General features: G+C 40.7%; 1 protein-coding gene and 3 pseudogenes across 1 annotated transcript; 2 read left to right on the top strand and 2 right to left on the bottom strand.

Annotated features, from left to right (window-relative positions):
• The first annotated feature begins 256 nt into the window (after positions 1-256).
• On the top strand, positions 257-1365 carry LOC141830369 (uncharacterized; annotated as a pseudogene).
• Positions 1366-1559: 194 nt separating this feature from the next.
• On the top strand, positions 1560-2303 carry LOC141831102 (uncharacterized; annotated as a pseudogene).
• Positions 2304-3531: 1228 nt separating this feature from the next.
• Positions 3532-4984, bottom strand: LOC141830314 (uncharacterized). Its single transcript, XM_074717762.1, has 2 exons — positions 4023-4984; positions 3532-3937 (listed from the first exon to the last, which is right to left on the bottom strand). Exons 1-2 carry the CDS (start codon positions 4982-4984, stop codon positions 3532-3534), a joined length of 1368 nt encoding a protein of 455 aa, XP_074573863.1.
• An 8337-nt stretch (positions 4985-13321) lies between these two features.
• On the bottom strand, positions 13322-20621 carry LOC141831100 (uncharacterized; annotated as a pseudogene).
• Positions 20622-21969: the final 1348 nt, after the last annotated feature.

Below are 21969 nucleotides of genomic sequence, written 5' to 3'. Positions count from 1 at the left end.
ATGGTTGGGATCATGTTATTAACGGCTCATTGTTGAATTACTATATCTAACCGACTTCTCTTTATATTTATTATTTTTGTTGTAACCATAAATTCTCTTTATCTAACCGGTTTTTATTTCTGTAAGATTTGAAAATTGTTTAGTGTCAAATTTTTATGCTGTTTTTTGACCAGTATAAGTTTGGATTTAAGTTTCAGTATCTAAAAATTCTTATGTTGTTTTTAACATTGTCAATTTTTTAGGAAAAAAATACATTATGGGAGGGCATAATCCCAGTATCAAAATGGAGAAGTATGAGTGGTCCAAGGCTAATGTTGTCATGTTTGTCGATATCATTTATGAAAAAGTGAAGCAAAATAAGTTACAAACATCTACCTTTACTAATACGGTTTGGGACGAGATCAACAAAGAATTATATCAAGCTACGAAGAAGAATTATGGTGTAGAAAGGCTCAAAGGTAAATGAATCGTCTACGCACAAGACAACGACTTTTTGCTGCATTGCTTGCGCATACTGGTGTCACAATGGATCTAGACACCGGTAAAGTGAATGCTCCAGAGGAAGTGTGGGCAGAATTTTATCTGGTAAATATTTTTATCCATTCAAATATATATTTTTATTGTATATTTGTGTATAATAAAAAATGTTAATTTTTGTAATCAATGGTACAGAAAAATAAAAAGGAGTACAAGTCAATACGAAAGGAAGGCTGTGATCATTTTCACATTCTTAGTGAAGTTTTCGGTGGGACAACTGCAACAGGTGATATGCATAGGGCTTCTACTCAATTGCCTCCCACATCTGATGAAGAGAGAGAGCTCGAAGAAGCATTCATTAATAGAGGTGTTAACTCATATGTTGAAGTGGTTGTTGACGAGAATGAGGACGTTGGAGGGGAACCTAACAATCGGCGACGTCGTAGTATAGAATCATCTGATAGTCATCGACGTAAAGATCCTAAACTTTCAAAATATGACGCTTGTATGGACAAGTGGAGTAATACCTTGCAACAGCTGAGTGAAGAATCTATTGCTAGGCAAAATACCTGGATTTGAGGGCTGCTAAGTTAGAACGTGAACAAGATATATCGTGCTCTTCTGGAACGAGCATGTTCAGTGATCCTTACTCTATTGACATGTGCATGCAAATTTTAAATCAGATGGATAATTTATCTACCCAAGTGTACACAAAAGCTACAGAAGCTTTCCAATTACCTGGTCTACGAGAAATTTTCATGAAAATTCCATCAAATAGGAGGGTTGAATGGTTGGATTGCCTCAATCTTGAGCACGTGTAGGGTCATATGTTGACAAGTTCATGGGGATTGCTTTTATTACCTAGCTGAAGACTATTTAAGTAATGGTGTTTTTTTGATGTTGTGGCTTGAATGTTTAAGACATGTTTGATATTTTGTGGCTTGAATGTTTAAGACATATTTGATATTTTGAAATTTAATGTTGAAGACTATGTCGAGCTATTCAATTTGAATTGTTTATTGGTTTGAGATAAATCTGTGTGTTGATTTTAATATCGATTTGTGAATTGTTTATTGGTTTGAGATAAATCTATAATTAATTTTATGCATGTGTGTGTTGATTTTAATATCAATTTGTTGCAGATCGATCATGTCAAGCTCTGATGATGAATATGATGAATTAGGCCCAGATATCAATTTGCTTATAGTTTTGGGTCTCGCAAATGATTTTTTTCATGACATGACTCAATTTCTTGGATATATTGATCGGATGCCATGTCGGACTTCATCTCTTACTGGGAGGATGTATATTCAAGAAATACTTGATGGGCACCCCCAAGTTTGCTTTGATAATTTTCGTATGTCAAAACATGTGTTTGTGAATTTTTGTAGGACATTAAAAGAGATGAATCTATTACAAGATGGAAAGAAAGTTACAGTTGAAGAAGGTGTCGCTATGTTCTTACTAATCATCGGGCATAACACACGACATCGAATATGTGCAGATCGATTTCAACATTCATTGTACACTTGTAGCAAGTGGTTCAAACAAGTTTTACGAGTTGTTTGTACATTAGGCACATATATTATTCGACCGTATGAACACAATGGTGTCCATCCTCACATATTGAACAATCCAAAGTGATTTTCGTATTTTAAGGTACGTATTGTACCCTAATGTATCTAGTTACATTTACAATATATCCTCATTAAGACATTGTGTATTTTTAGAATTTTCTTAGAGCTATTGATGGAACTCACGTATCAACATGGGTACCGACACCAATTCAGACAGATTGTCCAACGACACTTGTAGCCCCATCTTGACCAGTCTGATGTGAAATATATGGAGCATGGTTTGTCACCGACGTTGGCTGACTTCCACCCACTGGAGGGCCCTGTTCCGACATCTCCAGCTCGCCCTCCTCCCCCACCAATAGCAGCTGCATCGGCGGCGGTGGCGAACAAGATGAAGATGAAACCCTAGGGCATGCAACTCTCACGCTTTGACTGCAAGCGTAATTGCCTAACACTTCATTTCTATCTCATTTTAAACTGTCTTGGATAAACTTTTTATAGTGAATGACCCTATCGCTGAAACAATCTCATATCAAAGAACCCCCTATGAGATTTTTGGAGGCACGGTACCACTATGTTGATAAGAACCTACTGTCGAAACAACACCCCAGCTTTTATCTGACATGGGCCTGTTAATTTATTTTCTTTAAAATTATTAATTTTAGGATATTTATTTCCTTATTATAACAAGAAAAGTCAAGATTTTTTTTATAAACTTGTTTTGATAGAAAATGTGCCAATTATAATTAATCACTAATTCTTATAAAATAAAAATATAATTACTATATCATAAAGATTAAACGTATGATTGATTGTCCATGTTTTTCTAATTTTTTATTGTAGATATATTAATTTTAAATTTTTTTTAATCAAATGATCTTTAAATTTCTTTTCTTTTATCAAACTTATTTATAATTTATATTCAATTTTATTTTCAAAAAATTATTTTTTAAAAAATATTTATTTTTTATCTGTACTATTCGATAAAAATTTAACTCCTAACAAGTTGTGTTTTTAAATCATTATTTTTAAACCTATTTTGATAATAACTATTGTAGGTGGAAGAGATGGTCTTAGAAAAAGTATTATAAAATTAACTTTTAAATAGAAAAAAATAAAAAAATATCTTTAATTATTATAATCATTAAAAGGTCCATTTAAAAAAATAAAATAAAATAAAGCCCCTAATTAAAATAATTTTAATTAATTTAATAAAATATTTTGTGTATAATATTGTTAACCAAGTTAAACTAAAATTTTTAATTAATTTTAATATGTAATAATAGTTATTTTCGAGTTAAATTTTATCATGTGCAAATTTATTTGATAAAATAATTAAACTGAGTCAAATCTAAAGTCAATTAAAATGTTGATAAAATAACCAAGCTGAGTCCAACCGTATGGTGTTCCAGTTTTTTAAATCTATTTCAAAAGTATAATAGAAATTTATTAAATATTTCAACAAAAGAAAAAAATATTAAATTTTCATTTCAATAATGTTAGCCATATTGGAAGATACTTGGAAGAGAGACTCCTCAGATGCTAATATACCAATGAACTGCTCCTTGCTTGTGCGCCTTCTCAGTAATTCCAATCCCGTATGCTTAAATTTCTTCATCTTCTTTTGATTTGAGAGAAACCCTTTGAATCTCTTCTCCGGCATTGCCATTTGTAAGTTAATCAGTTCCAATCCTGTCGAGCCATGGAGCAAGTGATTGTTTTCATTGGTGCTCTCTATATGTGTAGAATCTGCCCATATGTCAAACTCGTTATTGCAGTTATTGCACTTCTTCATCAACTCGGCCAATATCGTAGTCGACGACGGATCTTTCAGATTGAAATGGAGGTTGAAGATCATGTGGTCCTCTCGACCTTTCAGACGTCTACATTCATCAATTCTTGCAACTAATATCTGTCGATCAAAGTATAAATTATGTTAAGATTATGCAAGCATAAAAATTAAAGAACATCAGTTTTATCGATCGATCTCCTCTCACCTTTTGGGCTTCTATCACGTTTTGGGCTGTGCTAGAATTTAGCATGAGGCAAAAGAATCCCTTTAGGAAAGGGGCTCTGAAAAGATTCTTCAATGCAACTGAAGGATCTTTCCACTGCATGAAGGCGAGAAGTAAGGATGCGGTCCGGACCTTGGGGGCTTCGATGTGAAGCTTATTGACGACGTTGACAACGAGGGACTCGAGCTTTGGGCAGCAGACATTGATGGCGCGAACGTAGGGGTTCATGTAGAGGACTAGATGCTTGAGGGAGGCGGAGTGGATGCTCAATTTGTCTATGTCGCGATTGAGACCATAGCAACAGACGAGTTGCAGAGTCTCAAGAAAAGGGCAGAAGGCGAAGAGGTTGCGCAGGAAATCATCGCGAAGGACACAAAATTCTATTTTGATGGTGGTGAGGAAGGCGCAGCCCAAGGGCGAGGAGGGGTGGTGATAGAAGTGTTCACACAAACAAATCCTGCGCAAGCAGAGAATCCGCAGGGACGTGATGCTGAAGAAGCCGGAATCCCCGCCGTTGAGGTTTAACCGGTCGTAGTGCCAGTACTGGGAGGCTTCGAGGATGAGGTCTTGCACGCCCGCCTCGACTAATCCCTCGACGAGCAGCTGCTTGAGACGGTTGGGTAAATCGGCGTTGTCGTGGAAGACGATGTGGCATTGGCGGATCAGGGCACGGGGGAAGGTCAACTCTTGGTGGATGTCGACGCCGCCGGAGGGGCTCCCTACATCGAGTCGGAAGGTGTCGAGTCGGGGGATGGAGGGGAGGAGGTCCCGGAAGCGGGAGCAGACGGCGGAGAGGGCGACGCGGTGCTTGATGGATAGGAAATTAGATTGGATGAAGATGAGGAGGTCTTCGGAGAGGGAAGTAAGACGGTCCTCCTCCGATGCGCTTTCCTCCTGCTCACACCGGTACGTCATCGATCAGGGCGTGGCGTCGGGATGGAAGGAATTGCCTAGATCTGCTGCCTCCTCACCATTTATAGCTGTGGGCGGTTGCGATTTAAACGCGGTGCCCATTGGCGGTTCTAATTAAAAAAAAAATAACAGATGATATAAAATATATATAATTTTGTTTACTAACCTAATAAATATGATACAGATAAAAAAAATACGGTATTGAATGTGTGAAATAGTAATCAAGAATAAATCTTATGAAAAAAATTAGTTGTTTGATTTAGATAATTTAAATTGATTCTTTTACGTTAATCGGTCAATTAACTAACAATTATTGTAAAAAATTTAATATTTATTAATTAAGATTTAGTTTATATTTCTTGAAAGAGTCGAGTGAATAGTTCTAATCTTTTTGTCTTTTGAACATGTGCATTTGAATGTACTATGAAAATTTTAATTTATTTGATCTTTGTCTCGTGAATTTTTTTTTAGTGCTCATAACTCAAGTTGCGTAATGTTAACAGAGTCCCAGAGAAATTCTTAAATATTGATTCAGTTGTCTCTAACTTTTTTTTATTTGTAAACCGTTAACATTACAAATATAATTTAAAAAATTAAGTCTCTCTCTAAGTCAAGTTCTGGAGGTGGCTACTTGTCTGGCCTCATAGAAGGTCTGACTCTGATTTGGCCTCATATAAGATTCGATTCTAATTGGGAAAGATTAAAATGTCCTTCCCACAAGGTTTGGACATTATATTTATCTAATTTAATTTTTATTTTCATTTTATATGAATTTATTTTCTTGTACATGTAGATTAATTGTGAACCATATCAATATTTTATTTATATGTTTATGTTATTCTACCTAGAGATAAAAAAAAAAGTCATTGTTCCTATTGAGATTCGTTCTTGAAAGTTTTGACCGTCTTCTTCAGCACCATGACTCCAAAGGACTAAGCAGGGTATGGAATGAAGAGTTGGGAAGAGCACCTGCAGGTACAAAGATTGTGAGGAGGCAGGTCAGGAGTGTCCTGCTATGACTATTCCGATGCTTAAGTCAGTTCGTGAGGGAGAGAAAGGAGTAAGAACTAACAGTTAAGGATATGAGATTGCATACCTCCCCACGGCAACAAACTGACCTTTTATATAAGTTGAGGAGGTCAGGTCACATCAAGAATGTGACTAAAGTCACATCGTCGTTATGAATGTGTCAAAGAGGGGTATATAGTCAGCACTTGCGTCCCATCACTGACTTGCATTTAAGGAGGAGTGTTCCACTGTTTATCGAAGATTTGTCATGATGAGCTGCAGAAGTGTCAGGAGAACATTCACAACCGTACGATAGGGTAGTGGTCTTTTCCAGAATTAAAACAGGAACATGGAGAGCCGTTAGGAGTCGATTCGGCTCAAACGTGTGCCGGCGCAGAACCGAATCGAATAGAGGGATCTCTCGGTTGGCGACTCGATCTGGCTCCAGGAGACACCTATCCTTAAGGGAGCCCGATTCGACTGGGCCCATTCGAACGTCGGAGGGAGTAGCTTCGATGGGGAGGGCCGGGGCCGACTGAGTCCATTCGGGCAATGCGGGGTAGCTCCGTTTCGAAGACATCAGCTACGCCGAACCTGTCATATAGACGTGAGAGGACTCGATTCGGTGGACTCAGCTGGGTGGAGCCATACTGATGAGGGTTTGGGACCGAGTTGAGAATCGTCTCGGAGTTTCAGGCTTGCCCCTCCCGATTCGGTCTGCACGTCTGGATTTAAGGAGGTTTCTGGGGGTTCGGCTAGGCGGTTTCAAAGGACTCGGCTCGGTCTATGCTTCTGGTCATAAGGCATCGCACCCGACACCTTCCGTTGGATTCGACTAACCGCGCTCAACCCATACGACCATAACACAAGCCTTCCCTCTAGTCTAGTCGAAGGAGAAAGGAGTTCGATTGACTAGACCAGTGTGGCAGTGGCCTCGCGTCCTAGTAGTATCAAGTCGTTATGAAGGGTCCGCACCCTCTAGGGGCGCGTGAGGAGAGATCTGCATGGCTCGTTGAGCCTATAACGGTCTGATCCACCAATGATGTGGCGGATTCTTTTCCAATGTGCCATTAATGAGGGCGTGCTGTCCGACGAGACAGGTGAATCGCCATCATGGCGTGGAAGATCGATTTGGGGAATTGAGCCCATCGGATGGTTGTTATGTGTTCCCACCCTCTCCACCGCCCGATCAGACAGCTCCGCTTGACTAGGGCGACGGATATATAGGGTAAGTCGTAAGGCGCACGGCGGCCACGCAATCCCATCTTCTTCGTCTCCTGCCTTCGTCTGCTTCTCGCCTTCTCCTCCAGCGATTTTCGATCTTCGCTTCCTCCTTTTCCGATCACATAAGTGATGTTCCTCCTTCTTCTTTAAAAATGTCCTCAGATAGCCCCGTAGGTCCTTGGTATGAGTCAGTGAAGTCCACCTTTCTCCAAGCAACCATCCCTACCACTAGGTTAACGTATGAGATCCCTGCCGACCTCAGGATTCTGGCGCCTGAGTCGACCCAGAGACCCTGTTCACCTCCACCAAGTAGCATAGCTTTCTTCTAGGGTCAACTCGAAGGTGGCCTTCGCTTTCCGGTTCTGGAGTTTTTCTACGCCATCTCGACTTACTTCCATATCCCTCTCAACCAGCTTACTCCTAATTCCTTTCGTCTTCTCTGCGGTGTCGCCCTCGTCTTCCATTTGTATCAAATCCCCTTGCACCCTTTCATCTTCCACTTGTTTTCTATTTGAAAAAGAAGGAAGATGGCGTGTTCTACTTTAATGCCAAGCCCGGAATCAACTTTCTAAGTAAGTACCCGACGTTGCATAAGGGGTGGAAGAAGAGATTCTTCTTCGTCCAATTCCCGAGTCCGCTCCCTTTTCCTGCCGAGTGGCAATGTGAGCTCCCGTCTCCGCCTCGGCTACGACTCCTCAAGACCGATCCGGAGGTCTGGGCGATGACTGACTTGCTGAAAGGCTTGCGGTTCGACATCCAAAAGCTGATGTCCGAGAAGGTCTTGCTACATTGAGGTGGCTTAAGCCTGATTGCTACCGAGCTGATGCGACCCTTTGGTAAGGAGCGCGCGCCCTAGTTCTTTTGTAATAACTAACTGAATGCTTCTATCTTTTTGCAGCTGACATCTGGATGGGGGCCTCGCTGAACAAGCACGTGAAGTAAGACCAAGCCGTCCTCGGGGCCTTCTTGACTCCCACCATCACTACCGGGACTTCCACGGCGGAGGCCCCGCAAGAGGATCGAGCAGAAGCTAATCTGTCCGAGACTCTGGCAGCTACTCGGGGAGACCGTCTCGCTCGGACGGAGTCGGGAGTGCAACGGGAACGCAGGGAGGCGGATCGTCCTCCCAGGCCTTCTAAGTCTCATTCCAAGAAGAAACGCCATCACCGATCTACAGATGAAAAGAGGCCAAAGCGCCCTAAGAAATCCGAGACGTCGAAGGGGAGCAAGTCGGCACAGCGCCCGCAGGGAGAAGATCCAACGCCCCCTAGGACCGAGCAGACTGTTGAGCTGGCACAGCTGCCCCAGCTGATGGGTGACGAACTGATTTGTCCGGATCTAGCGGAGGAGGAGATGTCGGTTCCCCCAACCGAGGTGGAACCACCGCTGACGGAGTCGGCCAACCTCCCGAAGGAGACTGTGAGGACGTCTTCGGCTGAACTGAGATCCGAGGCCAAGCCCGCGGAGGTGCTCTTCGCTCCGAGTGTTTGAAGGTTGACGGGGTCTAGCCCGGCTGAATCATCCGAGGGCGGGCAGGCATCCTCTTCCCGAAGGGAGTTTCAGGACATGCAACTGACGCACGTGCTGGCAGACGAGCCCATCTCGCCCGACGACGTGTTGGGCGTGATAAATCGTGTCCGAGCCGTGCTCGGTACTGAGTCTTTCACCGAGGCTACGATTGCGGAACTTTGCTATCGCAGCAACTTCCACCACCTCCGGGTAAGGCTTTCTTGGCTTATTTTCTGCTAAGTGATGGACTTAACGATTTTCTTTGATGACAGTCCTGGGCGGAACACTTGGAGGTGCACCACAGGCTGAACCGTCTGAACCGCCAGTTCATGGCGGTGAAGGTAGAGTTGGAAAAGCTGAAGGCCCAGGGCTCAGAGCTGCTCCGGGAACGTGACGAGGCGCGGGCCAGTGCCTTAAAAAGCAATGAAGAGGCAGATCAGCGCCGAGCTGATCTGCTCGAGGCGCAGGACAAGCTGGCAGCCTTAGAGCAGGAGGCAGAGGCGGCCCGTGCTAAGAACGCAGAGCTTGCCTTAGCTCGCGCTCAGCTGGAGAAGCAGGAGGAAGAATTGTCCCGAATACTCGAGAACTCCGCTTCACAGCAGAAGCGACTGGAGGAAGAGAAGGAGGAGTGGCGACGCCTCGAAGCAGAGCTAGAGAAAGCTCGAGCCGAGGCAGCATGAGTAGCGGCCGAGCTCACGGCCTACCAGAAAGGGGAGTCGCGCCGCCTGTAGGCCGCCAAGGATGCCTGGCTGCAGTCAGACGATTACATCGACTTCTTCGAACAGAAGGCGGCCCTAATGCTGCAACGTGGCTTCGAGGGAGCAGTGAAGCAAGTGGGCGAGGCCAAGCTATTTCCTCTAGACTTCGATCCCGATCTGTTAGACATAGATAGAGTTTGGAGTGAGCCGCCCAAGTCCGAGAGGAGAGGTCTTTTGTAACCTTCATGTACTAAGATTTTGCTGAAATAGAATGCTTCTTCTGTCGGAATTGTCTGTCTTGTCTTTATATTTCCTAAGAACTGCGCCTTGTGTGATTGATTCGGGTCTTTCGCGGATCACCGCCTTGTAGTGAGTCTGAAAAGGGTACAGATTGATTTAGGGGGTTCTCATCAAAGAATTTTTCGGCGCTCCGCATCCTCCAGTCGGTCGCTGGCAGAGGGAAAATCTTTAGCCTTATATTTATCCTCGCTGAACTAAAGGGCCGACTGGACCCTGCCTGAGTACGACCCGAATGGGGGCTCCAATCTTTCGAGTTGGAGATGACCTCCTCGGGAGTCAATACGCCCTTCTGCCATGTGGCGGACGATTGACAACTGACAACGGGATGGCGGCGCGTGCGTGCGCAGTAAGACACATGCTATTTACGAGGTAAGCCATTAATGAAATACGACTTCCGATGTGACTCGCGTATCGTCATTATGACAGCATGAGATCTGCTTAGGGGGCTGTGCTCATCGTGCGGTGGCTATCAAATCCCTCCCTTTTATCGCTATCAAATCGGACGGCGTGGATTCGCCATTTCCTTGAATAAAAGGCTGACGAGCGGAAGTTGCAGAGCAACTGCATCTTCGACGATAACAGCCTCTCCTGTCTTCTTTCTTCCCCGGCAAATCGCTTCTCCTCCTCAGTAAGACTAGTTTCTCATCTTCTCCCTCCTCCCTGTTTCTTAGAGTCATTAGGGATGTCGTCTTCCTCAGAGGCAGTTTGGGTGTCGTCGGGGTCAAAAGAGGTTTGGGTATCATCGTCCTCAGCGGAAGAAGAAACCTCGCCAGATCTGTCGGAGGAAGGGTCGTCGTTAGAGTCCAAAGAGGTGTGGTACGAGCCAAGTCTTCTGTCTTCACCACCGAATCCCGCTTGGAAGTTAGGCGACGGTTCGGTATCCCTAGCGAGTATAAGATCAAGGTCCCCAAACGCCACCATCGCTCCGGTCTTCTTCCCCCTGGTTGCATCACCTTCTTCCTAGATCAATTAGAAGGAGGACTCAGGTTTCCCATCCCCGAGTTCTTCTTAGATGTCTCTAGGTATTTTGGTATCCCTCTGAACCAACTAGCTCCGAATTCTTTCCGTCTCCTGTGCGGGGCTTTTCTAATTTTCCGAGTGTACGGGATCCTTCCCAATCCTCGCGTTTTTCACTTCTTTTTCTTCTCGAAGATGAAAGAAGAGGGTGTTTTTTACTTTACGAGTCGGACATAACTTTTTGGATAATTACCCGACTTCTCACAGGGGTTGGAAGGATCGGTTCTTCTTCCTTCGTCCTCCGAGTCCCTGCAACCTTCCTTCCAAGTGGTTGAGAGAACTCCCGAGTCAACCCCTTCTAGGTTTATTTAAGGAGGACTCGGTCTACCAAGAGACGTCTGAGTTGTTATTAGGTCTTCAATACGACGTTGACCGGCTAGTGGGCGAGGAAGGCCTTTTATACTGGGCTCAGACAGCAAAGTTGTCCCAGCCAATCAGTAAGGCTTTTTTCCCTCTTACGAGCATCTGTGAGTGTTAACTTAGTTTTGTTTCCTTTGTTGCAGACAAACAGTGGATGGCCTCCAAGTACCTCAAATGGGACAAGACCATCCTTGAGGCATCAAAATCGCCAACCAGCTCGGCCGAGACTTCCGCGACGACCGCGTCCGAGAGCTCTGGACAAAAGATAGGCTCGGCCAAGGCTTCTGTCCCACAAGAAATAATATTAAATATTTAAAATAGTAATCAAGAATAAATCTTATGAAATTAGTTATTTGATTTAGATAATTTAAATTTATTCTTTTACGTTAATCGGTCAATTAACTAACAATTATAGTAAAAAATTTAATATTTATGAATTAAGATTTAGTTTATATTTCTTGAAAGAGTCGAGTGAATAGTTCTAATCTTTTCGTCTGTTGAACATGTGCATTTGAATGTACTATGAAAATTTTAATTTATTTGATCTCCATCTCGAGAATTTTTTTTATTAGTATTCATAACTCAAGTTGAGTAATACTGATATAGTCTCAGAGAAATTCCTAAATATTAATTGAGTCGTCTTTAACTTTTTTTTTTTATTTGTAAACCGTTAACAATACAAATATAATTAAAAAATTTAAACCCCTATGTAAGTCAAGTTCCTGAGGTGGCTACTTGCGTCTGGCCTCATAGAAGGTCTGACTCTGATTTGGCCTCATATAAGATCCGATTCTGGTTGAGAAAAGATTAAAAGGTCCTTCGAACAAGGTTTGGACATCAGATTTATCTAATTAATTAACTTTTATTTTCATTTTATATGAATTTATTTTTCTTGTAAATGTAGATTAATTGTGAACCACATCAATATTTTATTTATATGTTTATGTTATTTTATCGAGAGAAAAAACCATTATGAGATTTATGGATAGGTCAGGTTATTTGGCCACTTGACGCGATCAAGTCGAGGGACGTGGTTAGTAGTGTCGCGCATGGTAGTACTAGCAATGGATGGGCGGAAGAGAAGAATAAGAAGAATAATCTAATATTAGATCCTCGTTTACAATGAGATACTTGAAAATAGAAAATAAATTAAAGAAGATTCAATTTATTAAAATAAAATAAAATTATAATTATCTAATTAATACATTTCTTTTTAATTTATATAAATTAAAAATAGAATTTTATTCTTTTTTAAAAAAATTTATAATAAATTTTTTTACAAATATAATTCTAAATCAGATTCTATTTTAATTTGTATTTATTTTTATATATAAATTTTATTTTATAAATTTATTTTAAATTCCATCTTAAATTTTTTATATTATCTTTTATTTAAATAAATTAGATTAATAATTTCTTTAAAAAATCCGTCTCTGATTTATTTATAATTTAAAATAAATTTTAATTTAATCTTAAAAATCTATCTATAAAATCTTATTTTATTAGGGTACAAATCATAAGTTCCAACAAATTAACCATAAAAACATGCATAAACGACATAGATTAATGGTATTCACACTGATGGAGTTTTAAACAATGACATACACATGTCCAAATAACCTATGTAAATTGTAATCCAAATTTAAAATTTATTATATTTTTATTTTTTTTGACAGTCTAGTACCGTGGGTTGGTCAGCCTAACCTGTAATCCATTTTGGATTAAGTTGAGTTTAAGATTTTCCAATCCACTCAGATGATGAATTAGCTTGTCTTGTCACACCATATGATGGCTTAATCCGTCTGACCATAAATTGATCAGTTGGACAAGCTATACTTAGGCGGGTGTAGAAAACTTAACTTTTGTGACTACTAAAAAAAACAATAGATATTTGAGGGTGGATATGCTATAATCCAAGAGATTCTAGTTGTGACGTGCGATGAAATAACAATTCTGTGGAGATAATGATGATAAAATTGTAAGGTTTAAGAAGGAAAGAGTAGAGATCGATCATGTGAAACTGTTAGGATGATGAATTCTGAAAAAAAAGAAAGAAAGAAATATAGGATTTAGAAAGAATTTGATTTTAAAATTAACTCTTAAATTAAATTATTCCTGCAACTAATACATCTTAATCCTATTGATTACGATTTATTCTTCCTAATAAAATTTTAAAACAAAACTAAATTACTCTTTCGAAAAATGAACAAATAAAAAACACACACTAAATTTTCATTTCAATACAATTAGCAATACTAGAAGATACTTGGAACAAAGACTCCTCCGATGCTAATGTATCCAAGAACTGCTCCCTACTGGTGCGCTTTCTCAGCATTTCCAATCCTGTATGTTTAAATTTCTTCATCTTCTTCCGATTCGAGAGAAACCTTTCAAATCTCCTCTCCGGTATCATCATTTGTAAGTTAATCAGCTCCAATCCGGTCGAGTGTTCGTTGTCATCGTCCCTTGCTGTTGCAGTGCTGCTGCTTTGCATACACGTAGAATCTACACGTATATCAAACTTGGTATTGCAAAAATTGCACTTCTTGAGCAACTGGGTCAATATCGTAGTCGACGATTGATCTTTCAGATTGAAATCGAGGTTGAAGATTATGCCCTCCTCTCTGTATTCTGGAGGAATAAATTCATCGATTCTTGCTAATCCCTGTCAATCAAGGCAAATTAGGTTATGCATGCATAAAAATTAAAGAAGGTTAGCTTTATCGATCGATCAATTGATCTATCTTCTCTCACGTTTGGGGTTTTATTAGAATTCAGCATGAGGCAAGCGAATCCGCTTAGGAAAGGGTCTCTGAAAAGATTCATCAATGCGACTGAAGGATCTTTCTGCGATATGAAAGCAAGAAAGAACGATGCGGTCTGGGCCTTGGGCGCTTCGATGTGCATCTTATCAACGACTTTGACGACGAGGGAGTCGAGCTTTGGGACGCGGACGTCGATGGCGCGGACGACGGCGGCCTTATAGAGCAGGACTAGATGCTTGAGATTGGCGGAGTGGATGTTTAGTTTGTCTATGCTGAAATCCTTACTGTAACAACAGATGAGTTGCAGTGTCTCGAGGAAGGGGCATGAGGCGAGGAGGCGGCGCAGGAAACGATCGCGAAGGAAGCAAAATTCGATCGTGAGGGAAGTGAAGAGGGGGCAGGCGAAGGAGGCGGAGGGGCGGCGAGGGAGGCGTCTCCACAGTCGGATCCTGCGCAAGCGGAGACTCCGCAGGGACCTAATGCTGAAGACCCCGGAGTCCCTGCCGCCGAGGTTGAGCCATCCATAGCCGGTGGATTCGACGATGAGGTCTTGGACGCCCGTCTCGGCGAGGCCGTTGAAAAGCAGATGTTGGAGGCGTTTGGGTAAATCAACGCCATTGTGGAAGACAATATGGCATTGGCGGACCAGGGCGCGGGGGAAGATGCGGTTTTGCAGGAGAGGCGCCAGCGGTGAGTCCGGTGACTTTGTGAAAGACGATATGTCATATCTGCTGGAGAGGAGCACGCACTGCACGTTGACGTGGAAGGCGTCGAGGAGGGGGATGAAGGAGGGGAGGCGGCGGCGCACTGCTTGATGGTGAGCAAGGATAGGATGGAAAAGAGGATGTCGTTGGGGAGAGAAGTGAAGCGGTCCTCAGGCGCTCCATCCTGCTGCTGCTGCTGCACGCGGGCTCTCGTCGTGGTCTGCCATCAGTAGGCGGGTGAAGGAGTAGGGATTGAAATATCGCCGCCGTTATAAATTTTATAACTGATCAAATAAATAATAATAAAGTTAAAAATTACAGTATTAAAAATTTCTAAAATAGAAAATTAAGATAAAAAAATTATATTAGAAAGACTCGTTCTTAGTTGATTGACCTAAGTAATTTTTAAATTTAAGATCATTATTTTATTTATTTACTTTTTTACATCGTTATAATATCAATTAATTTATAAAGTTAAAAACTTAACCGTCATTGTTTTTCTATAGCAATTATAAACATAGTTTAATATCAATTAGAAATTAATATATATTTTTTATAATCTAATGGTCACTCTTTGGATAGCCAGGGGTATCAAATAGTCTAGTCGGATTGAAATAAAAATTTTATAAAAAAATCTCAATTTGAATTTGAACTCATCTCTAAAACTCTAAATCTAAATCTGAACTTGCATAATTTAACCAACGCGAATAATCCAACTAATTAAAAATATATATTTTATTATTATTATTATTTTTTAATAATTTATTATTATTATCTTAATATTTTATCATTGTCATACTAATATTTTACTATTGATGTACATTAAAGTATCTTAAGTTTTAAATAAAATTTGATTTAATCTTTAAAAAAAATTAAATCCTAAATCTAGGTAATCCAGGCCCACTCGAATTTATGCTCGATACTAGGGCCTTAAAAGGATCAATAAGATTTTGAAAAAAATTAAGGTGCCATCAATCGATGAAAGTTGCAATTGACTTCAAAATCAAAATCTACGTTTCGTGTGGATAGATTTAGACTATTAATTTGCTCAAAACTGATTAAGGATGAATGAGAAATTAATTATTTAAAGTCGGCCCATAATAATATTAATTATTAATTAATATTATATAAGGAAATGCATGGAGAATAGTCCCACATCGGAAATTTTCGATGAACTTCCTTTCCTTATAAATGATGTTATGTTAATAGAGTTAACACAAAAAGCTCATGTGCCCGTTGCCCGCCACGCGCGCACACCCGCACACGCGCAATGGATGCTTTGTCGATGCATATACGCATCGTCGCGAGGAGCATTGAGGAGCTTAATTTTATGCTCCAGATGATGTGGCAATGCCTATGTGGCATTCGGGTGACGTGTCAAGCTCACATGTGACGTGACAGTGCCTATGTGGCATCCACGTGGGCAAAGAGAGATGACTGGACTGTTGACTGGGCGAACGAATGGTAACTGCAAAGAGGTGTGATGGATCGCATGTGATGCGATATGGAGCGTTGGATCGTGAAGAGTCACGATCTGACCGCTTGGGATGAAATTTGATTTGAAGGGTCAGATCGAATTGATCAATTGATCCAGATTCGACGGCTGACGACCAAAGGAGAGATCTGAGGGTCACAACCCTTTAGATCTGATGGATGAGATTAAGTGAGCTATGTGAAGGGTTACAACCCTTCAGATTGGACGATCCAGATCAATCCAGCCCAAATGACACATCCTCTCACCCAAAGGGTATTTAACCTCTTCATTTGGTATAAATAGATCCCTCCAGATGTTGGAAATTTCATCGAATTCATCGATTCTTCTCATTCTTTGAGCATTCATTTCATCTTGTGCATTCGGAGTCCAAAAAACCTACGAAAATTTTAAGTGCTACTATTCTGAGACGTTCATCGTTGTATCTTTGGAATGAATTGCTGCTATCCATAAGCACCGTAGCGAAGCAATATCGTTTACGAAGATAATGTTGAATACTAGCCTCGACGATCCATATCAGTTTGCATGTCACGCCCCGGGAAGGCCGTCCAAAAAATTTCGACAGTATCTCCCCAGTAACTATGACAATTTCCCTAATACAAACATGCATACACAGCCACAGACGGCTGGAATAAGGATTACACATCCTTAACACATCACACATACACATATCCATGCAAAATAAGGCCTACACGGCCATAACACTAATATCACATGCACAATGTCCACAATAAGCAAAATCGACGAAACGGAAAAACATCGTAAATCCGAACTACAAATACCACGAATACAAATCCAACACAATACAATCCATGTCAACACTACAAGTCTCAAACCATACCAACCACTATATAGACCCCCTGAAGTGAGATAGCATCAGCTGACTGAATCTCCAAGCTCCAAGTACCTATCTGCTACCTGGGGAGAAAGCATAACAACCTCAGGGTCTGGGTAGTGAGCATTAGATGCTCAGTGGGTACAGGAAGAAGTGCATGTCAAGATACATAGCAGGAATAAAATAAGGAACAACTAGAACAACTGGTATAGACTGAGTAGAAAATAACAACAAGTAACAGGAACATCATGGATCATGGTAGTAATCATGGTATATCAACAGAACAGAATAGGAATAAATCCTACTATACAAAAGGGTATATCAAGCTATATCAGTATGGTAATCCAGAATAAGTCATACTGTGCAACAGATAAAGAAATCTACATGTATCATGTATGTAATGTCATACAAGTGCAATAGTCATAGCAAGCAAGTGCAACAATCCACAAGCATATGAATAAAGTAAGCTATGTAATAATCCTACCAACAAATGCATGTAATATGTATTAACCAACACAATCAAAATATCCGTCACTGTCCGCACTCGTCGTCCCAGTCACTCTCCCAGAGCTCAGTGAACTGGGGGCAAGACAGGACATACTGCACAGCTCCGACAACTAGCCACTATAGATAAGTGGGGAGGGGCAGTGTGGCAAGAGGGCAATGTAGCCAGTCTTGGTCTCACCCAACTATAGTGCAACCTCTTACCTATGTGGCACCACAACACGATGCAGGTAAGATCCAACAACAACAACAACAACTACAACTATTATGGATGTATGGTGATCATCCCAACATGTAATAGCTAAAGTTAATTAGCATGCTCAACATGAGTCAACATGAATAGACATAGGTCAATGATTCAACAACCTCATCCATCAGGAATCATATAGACATGTATCAGATGATGAATCATACTAGTATCAACAAGATAGATGGCATAACTAACCAGAGTATCGACATGGTATCAAGGATCAATATAAGGTCAACCAGCATGTATCAACGACAACGGTATAAGGTCTCAACTAGGAGAATAGCATGGATAACAAGTGTCAACAACATAATATCAGATCATCATAAAGGTCAACAGAAAAGTATCAAGCAACAGATATCAACATGTATCAACTAGATAATAGCATCAGAATCAATGGTACCAACATGGTGGATAACAACAGAAATAGTTCATGCACTGAAAAGATTCCTGTATTGACCAAGTACAGGGTACCCACCTGATCAGGTGATCGTCACAACTAGAACCCCCAGAAAAATATGCTCCACGTAATAGGACCAATAAGTCAAGGTCCTGCAATAGTCAATAACACAATGTTTACTAATACAACACTATAATTAACCTACATTTCAATAGATTAATTCTGATAAATTTTACGGTATCAAACCGATCGATACTAACCACTATCCACAAGATAAAGTCACCTTACCGACCAACCATCCCTAATTATCAAGAACGATCAAAATAATCATTCTCACAGCAACCTTAATTGTTACTGATCAAATCAAATCCATCTACTAATCGATCACTGCCACCCCCAAAGCTAATAACAATAATCAGCAACAATTAGCAATGAAAATTCACCTCTAATACGGCCTTTGCCCTTGCAACCAGCTAAACTCCACAAGTTTCCCACACAGCTCTGTTCACAGTCCTAAAGATTCAACACAACCAACAGCAACAATTAACCAACCGTGACCATGTTCAACACCATGCAAACAGAAACACAACTCATTTAGAAATCAACCTAATCATGCTCAAGACTTACCTCAGATTGATCGTTTGCCCTAGATCTGTTCCTCTAGAATCCTTGCTTCGCTTCTCCTTCTTCACAGCCGAACCAATCAACTCTCCAATCGGATTGGCTATCAACAGTGAGCTGTGGAACCGAAAAGCACATCAAGATCCATGAAAAACCAAAGCAATCCAAAGTAACCCATCTCAATACACTTACCTTTATGCGGTTCCAACCAAACCCTAGATCCTTGGTTCCAAATCCCTTGCCGGCCAAGACAAAGCCGCCAGTCAAGCCAACAAAAATCCTCCGATCCAAAGTCCAAGCCCAAAAATCGATTCAACACCAGATCTGGACCCGGAATACCTAAGAAATCATAGATCTAAGCTCACAATCCAAGCACAAATCGAAATCAAGCTTCGATTCTTACCTATTAGCCTTTTCCCCTTCGGTTCACCGTGCTCCAACACCCCGATTCAAGCTTCCTCCGACGAGATCCAATCCTCCAATCAACTCCACCTCAGCTAGCCGTCTCTCACTTGGTTACCAGATTCAAGGAACTTTAGTACTTTAGCCTGCAGGTCTAGAGTTCAAATCTGGGGAAGGCAAAAATCCACTGGACAGAGGTGGAAAGTCTTAATAAGGTAACGGCACGGTCGATGGTCGACGGCCCATGACCCACAGAAAAATAGGAGTCGGGATAAGTAGAGTTCCCACGGGCGGACAGGTCGGGTCGTTACATTGCATCCTTCCAGAGCTACCGGAATCAACAATTTAATCCGAATCCTATTGGAATACAATCTAATCCAAAATCTTCAATCCGAATCCAAAAACTTTCTACTCTAATTTAATTTTTTTTCAAATTGGACCGACAGATCAAATCCATTTTTGACACCCTTAGCTTCGGATCACAGCTTACAGTTATTTTTTTTTCTATAGCAATTATAAAAAATAGTTTAATATCAATTAAAAATTAATATCTTTTTAATAATCCAATCGTAAACGGTCGGACCTCTACAATATTTATTTCTAGTTAGAATATTTTACCATTATACTATGTTTGTGGGAGAAAAAATGATAATATATTTATAAATTTGAATAACTAATTAGGAGAATTATTTATCTTTCCCTCTTTTTCTTAACCTCCACTTTAATAGCCACCAGGTCAGTCGGCAAACGTTCACTCCATTGCCTCTGCCTCCTCTAGCTCAGCATTCTTCTTATTGGCAGATTCTATAATCATAAGTCCAACAAAGAATCTACACGTATATGCGTAGAATCTACACGTATATCAAACTCGATATTACAGTCGATCATTGCACTTCTCTAGAAACTGAGTCAATATCATAGTCGACGATTGATCTTTCAGATCGAAGTCGAGGTTGAAGATCACGAAGTCCTCTTTGACTTCCGGACACATAAGTCTATCAATTTCTTTTTCTGCTACTAAACCCCATCAATCAAAGCAAATTATGTTAGAGTGTGCATAGAGATTAAGAAAGTCAAGTTTATCAATCGATCGAACTTCTCTCACGTTTGGGACCGTGCTAGAATTCAGCATGAACCAAGCGTCATCGATTCGAAAAGAAGCTCCGATAAGCTTCGTCAATGCATCTGGAGGATCTACTGGCGGATTAAGGCTGAAAAGTAACGAGGCATTCTGGGCCTTGGGAGCTTCGATGTGTAGCTCAGTGGCGACGTCGACGATGAGCGACTCGAGCTTTGGGCAGTGGACGTCGATGGTATGGATGCAGGAACACTTGTGTATAGGACTAGATGCTTGATGGAGGCAGAGTGGATGCTTACGTTGCTCGTGTAGTGTTCAATGCAACCGATGAAATGCAGAGTCTCGAGGAAAGGGCAGGAGGCGAGGACGGCGGGCAGGAAATCATTCTGGTAAAGGATGCAAAGTTCCATTTTGAGGGAGGTGAGATGGGTGAGAGCGATGGACGGACGGGGGCGGCCATCAAAGCATCCCACCATGATTCTGTGCAACGAGAGACTCCCTAGCTACTTGATGCTGAAGAAGTCGGAAATTTCCCTGCTGTTGAGTTCTTTGTCGCCCGCCTCGTCTTCATGCAACCATCTGATCTTGCCTGAGGTTTCAAGGATGAGATCTTGGACGCCTGCCTCGACGAGGTCCTCGACGAGCACCCGCTGGAGGTGTTTGGATAAATAGGTGATGTCGTGGAAGACGATGTCGCATCGGCGGATCAGGGCACGGATGAAGGTGAAATGTTGGTGGATGTAGGGGCACTCGACTTAGGGGCAGTCGACTTCGAGGCGGAGCACTACTAGCGACGGAATATTCTGTTTCTAATCGATCGTTGATCCATATTAACGATCGATTAGCAACGGAACAATGCCGTCATTTTTTTTATCGATGATGTCAACTTAATGACGGAATTTATGTTTTGTCGCTATTTAGTGATGAATTTTAAAGTTTCGTAGCTATATTTTGCGATGGACATATATTTCCGTTACTATAATATAGCGACGGATATATATTTCCGTTACTATAATATAGCGACGGCAAATTATGATTCCGTCGCTATTTAGCGATGAAAAAATAAATATCCATCACTAAAATCCATCCAAGTTATACTGTTCATTCAGCCATGTTGTAATTCCGTCGCTAATTAGTAACAGAATTATAAATTTTTGTCATTAGTTTTAATAAAAAATAAAAAAATTTGGAAATTAGCGACGGATATATATAATTGCGTCGTTAATATTTTTTTTAAAAAATAATTTTTTTATTTTTCTAAATTTCCTATTTACATTTGAATCAATAAGATACAATAAGATATAATCAAATCTGAATACAAACATACAAGCAAAAATATATCATTCAACCACACTACTACAATATCTAAATATAAAACACAATACAAAATATCTGAATACATTGCAATCCAGTCTGAGTACAATAACCCTAATATAAATATCTGAATATACTGATACTATATCAAATGTTTAAATACAATAACTGATCAGAAAAATATTTAAACTAACCAAGCCAAAATATCCAATCCTACAAAAAAAAGACAATAAGATAAGTTAGTAATAAATTAATGATAACAAGCAAGGTATTTGGAAAGTGCATATTTACAAGTCATAACTAAAAATCAATTAGAAGTAATAGAAATGTTAACATACGTCGCAGGCAGCTACTCATCAGGGGCATTAGGGTCCTGAGTCTTCGCATCTTTAGTCCAACCATGTGGGCGCTGCGGCATCGAACCCATGGCATCCATGAAGTCCTTCATCTGTCGTGCCCATTGCTGGTATTCCATCTGTGAATCCTTTAATGCGGAGAGTCGATTCTTTA

The sequence above is a fragment of the Curcuma longa genome, chromosome 6 (assembly GCF_044706935.1).
Source record: "Curcuma longa cultivar G26 ecotype Majalengka, Jawa Barat chromosome 6, ITB_CL_G26_1.1, whole genome shotgun sequence".
Taxonomy (NCBI): Eukaryota; Viridiplantae; Streptophyta; class Magnoliopsida; order Zingiberales; family Zingiberaceae; genus Curcuma; species Curcuma longa.
This window is presented reverse-complemented; position numbering and strand designations above follow the sequence as displayed.

Bases quoted from the DNA above. Each gene is read 5' to 3' on its own strand.
- LOC141830314 (XM_074717762.1), bottom strand. From the start codon at position 4,984: ATGACGTACCGGTGTGAGCAGGAGGAAAGCGCATCGGAGGAGGACCGT. The intron at 3,938-4,022 runs GTTCTTTAATTT...TGATGAATGTAG, and splicing joins GATCGATCGATAAAACTGAT to ACGTCTGAAAGGTCGAGAGG.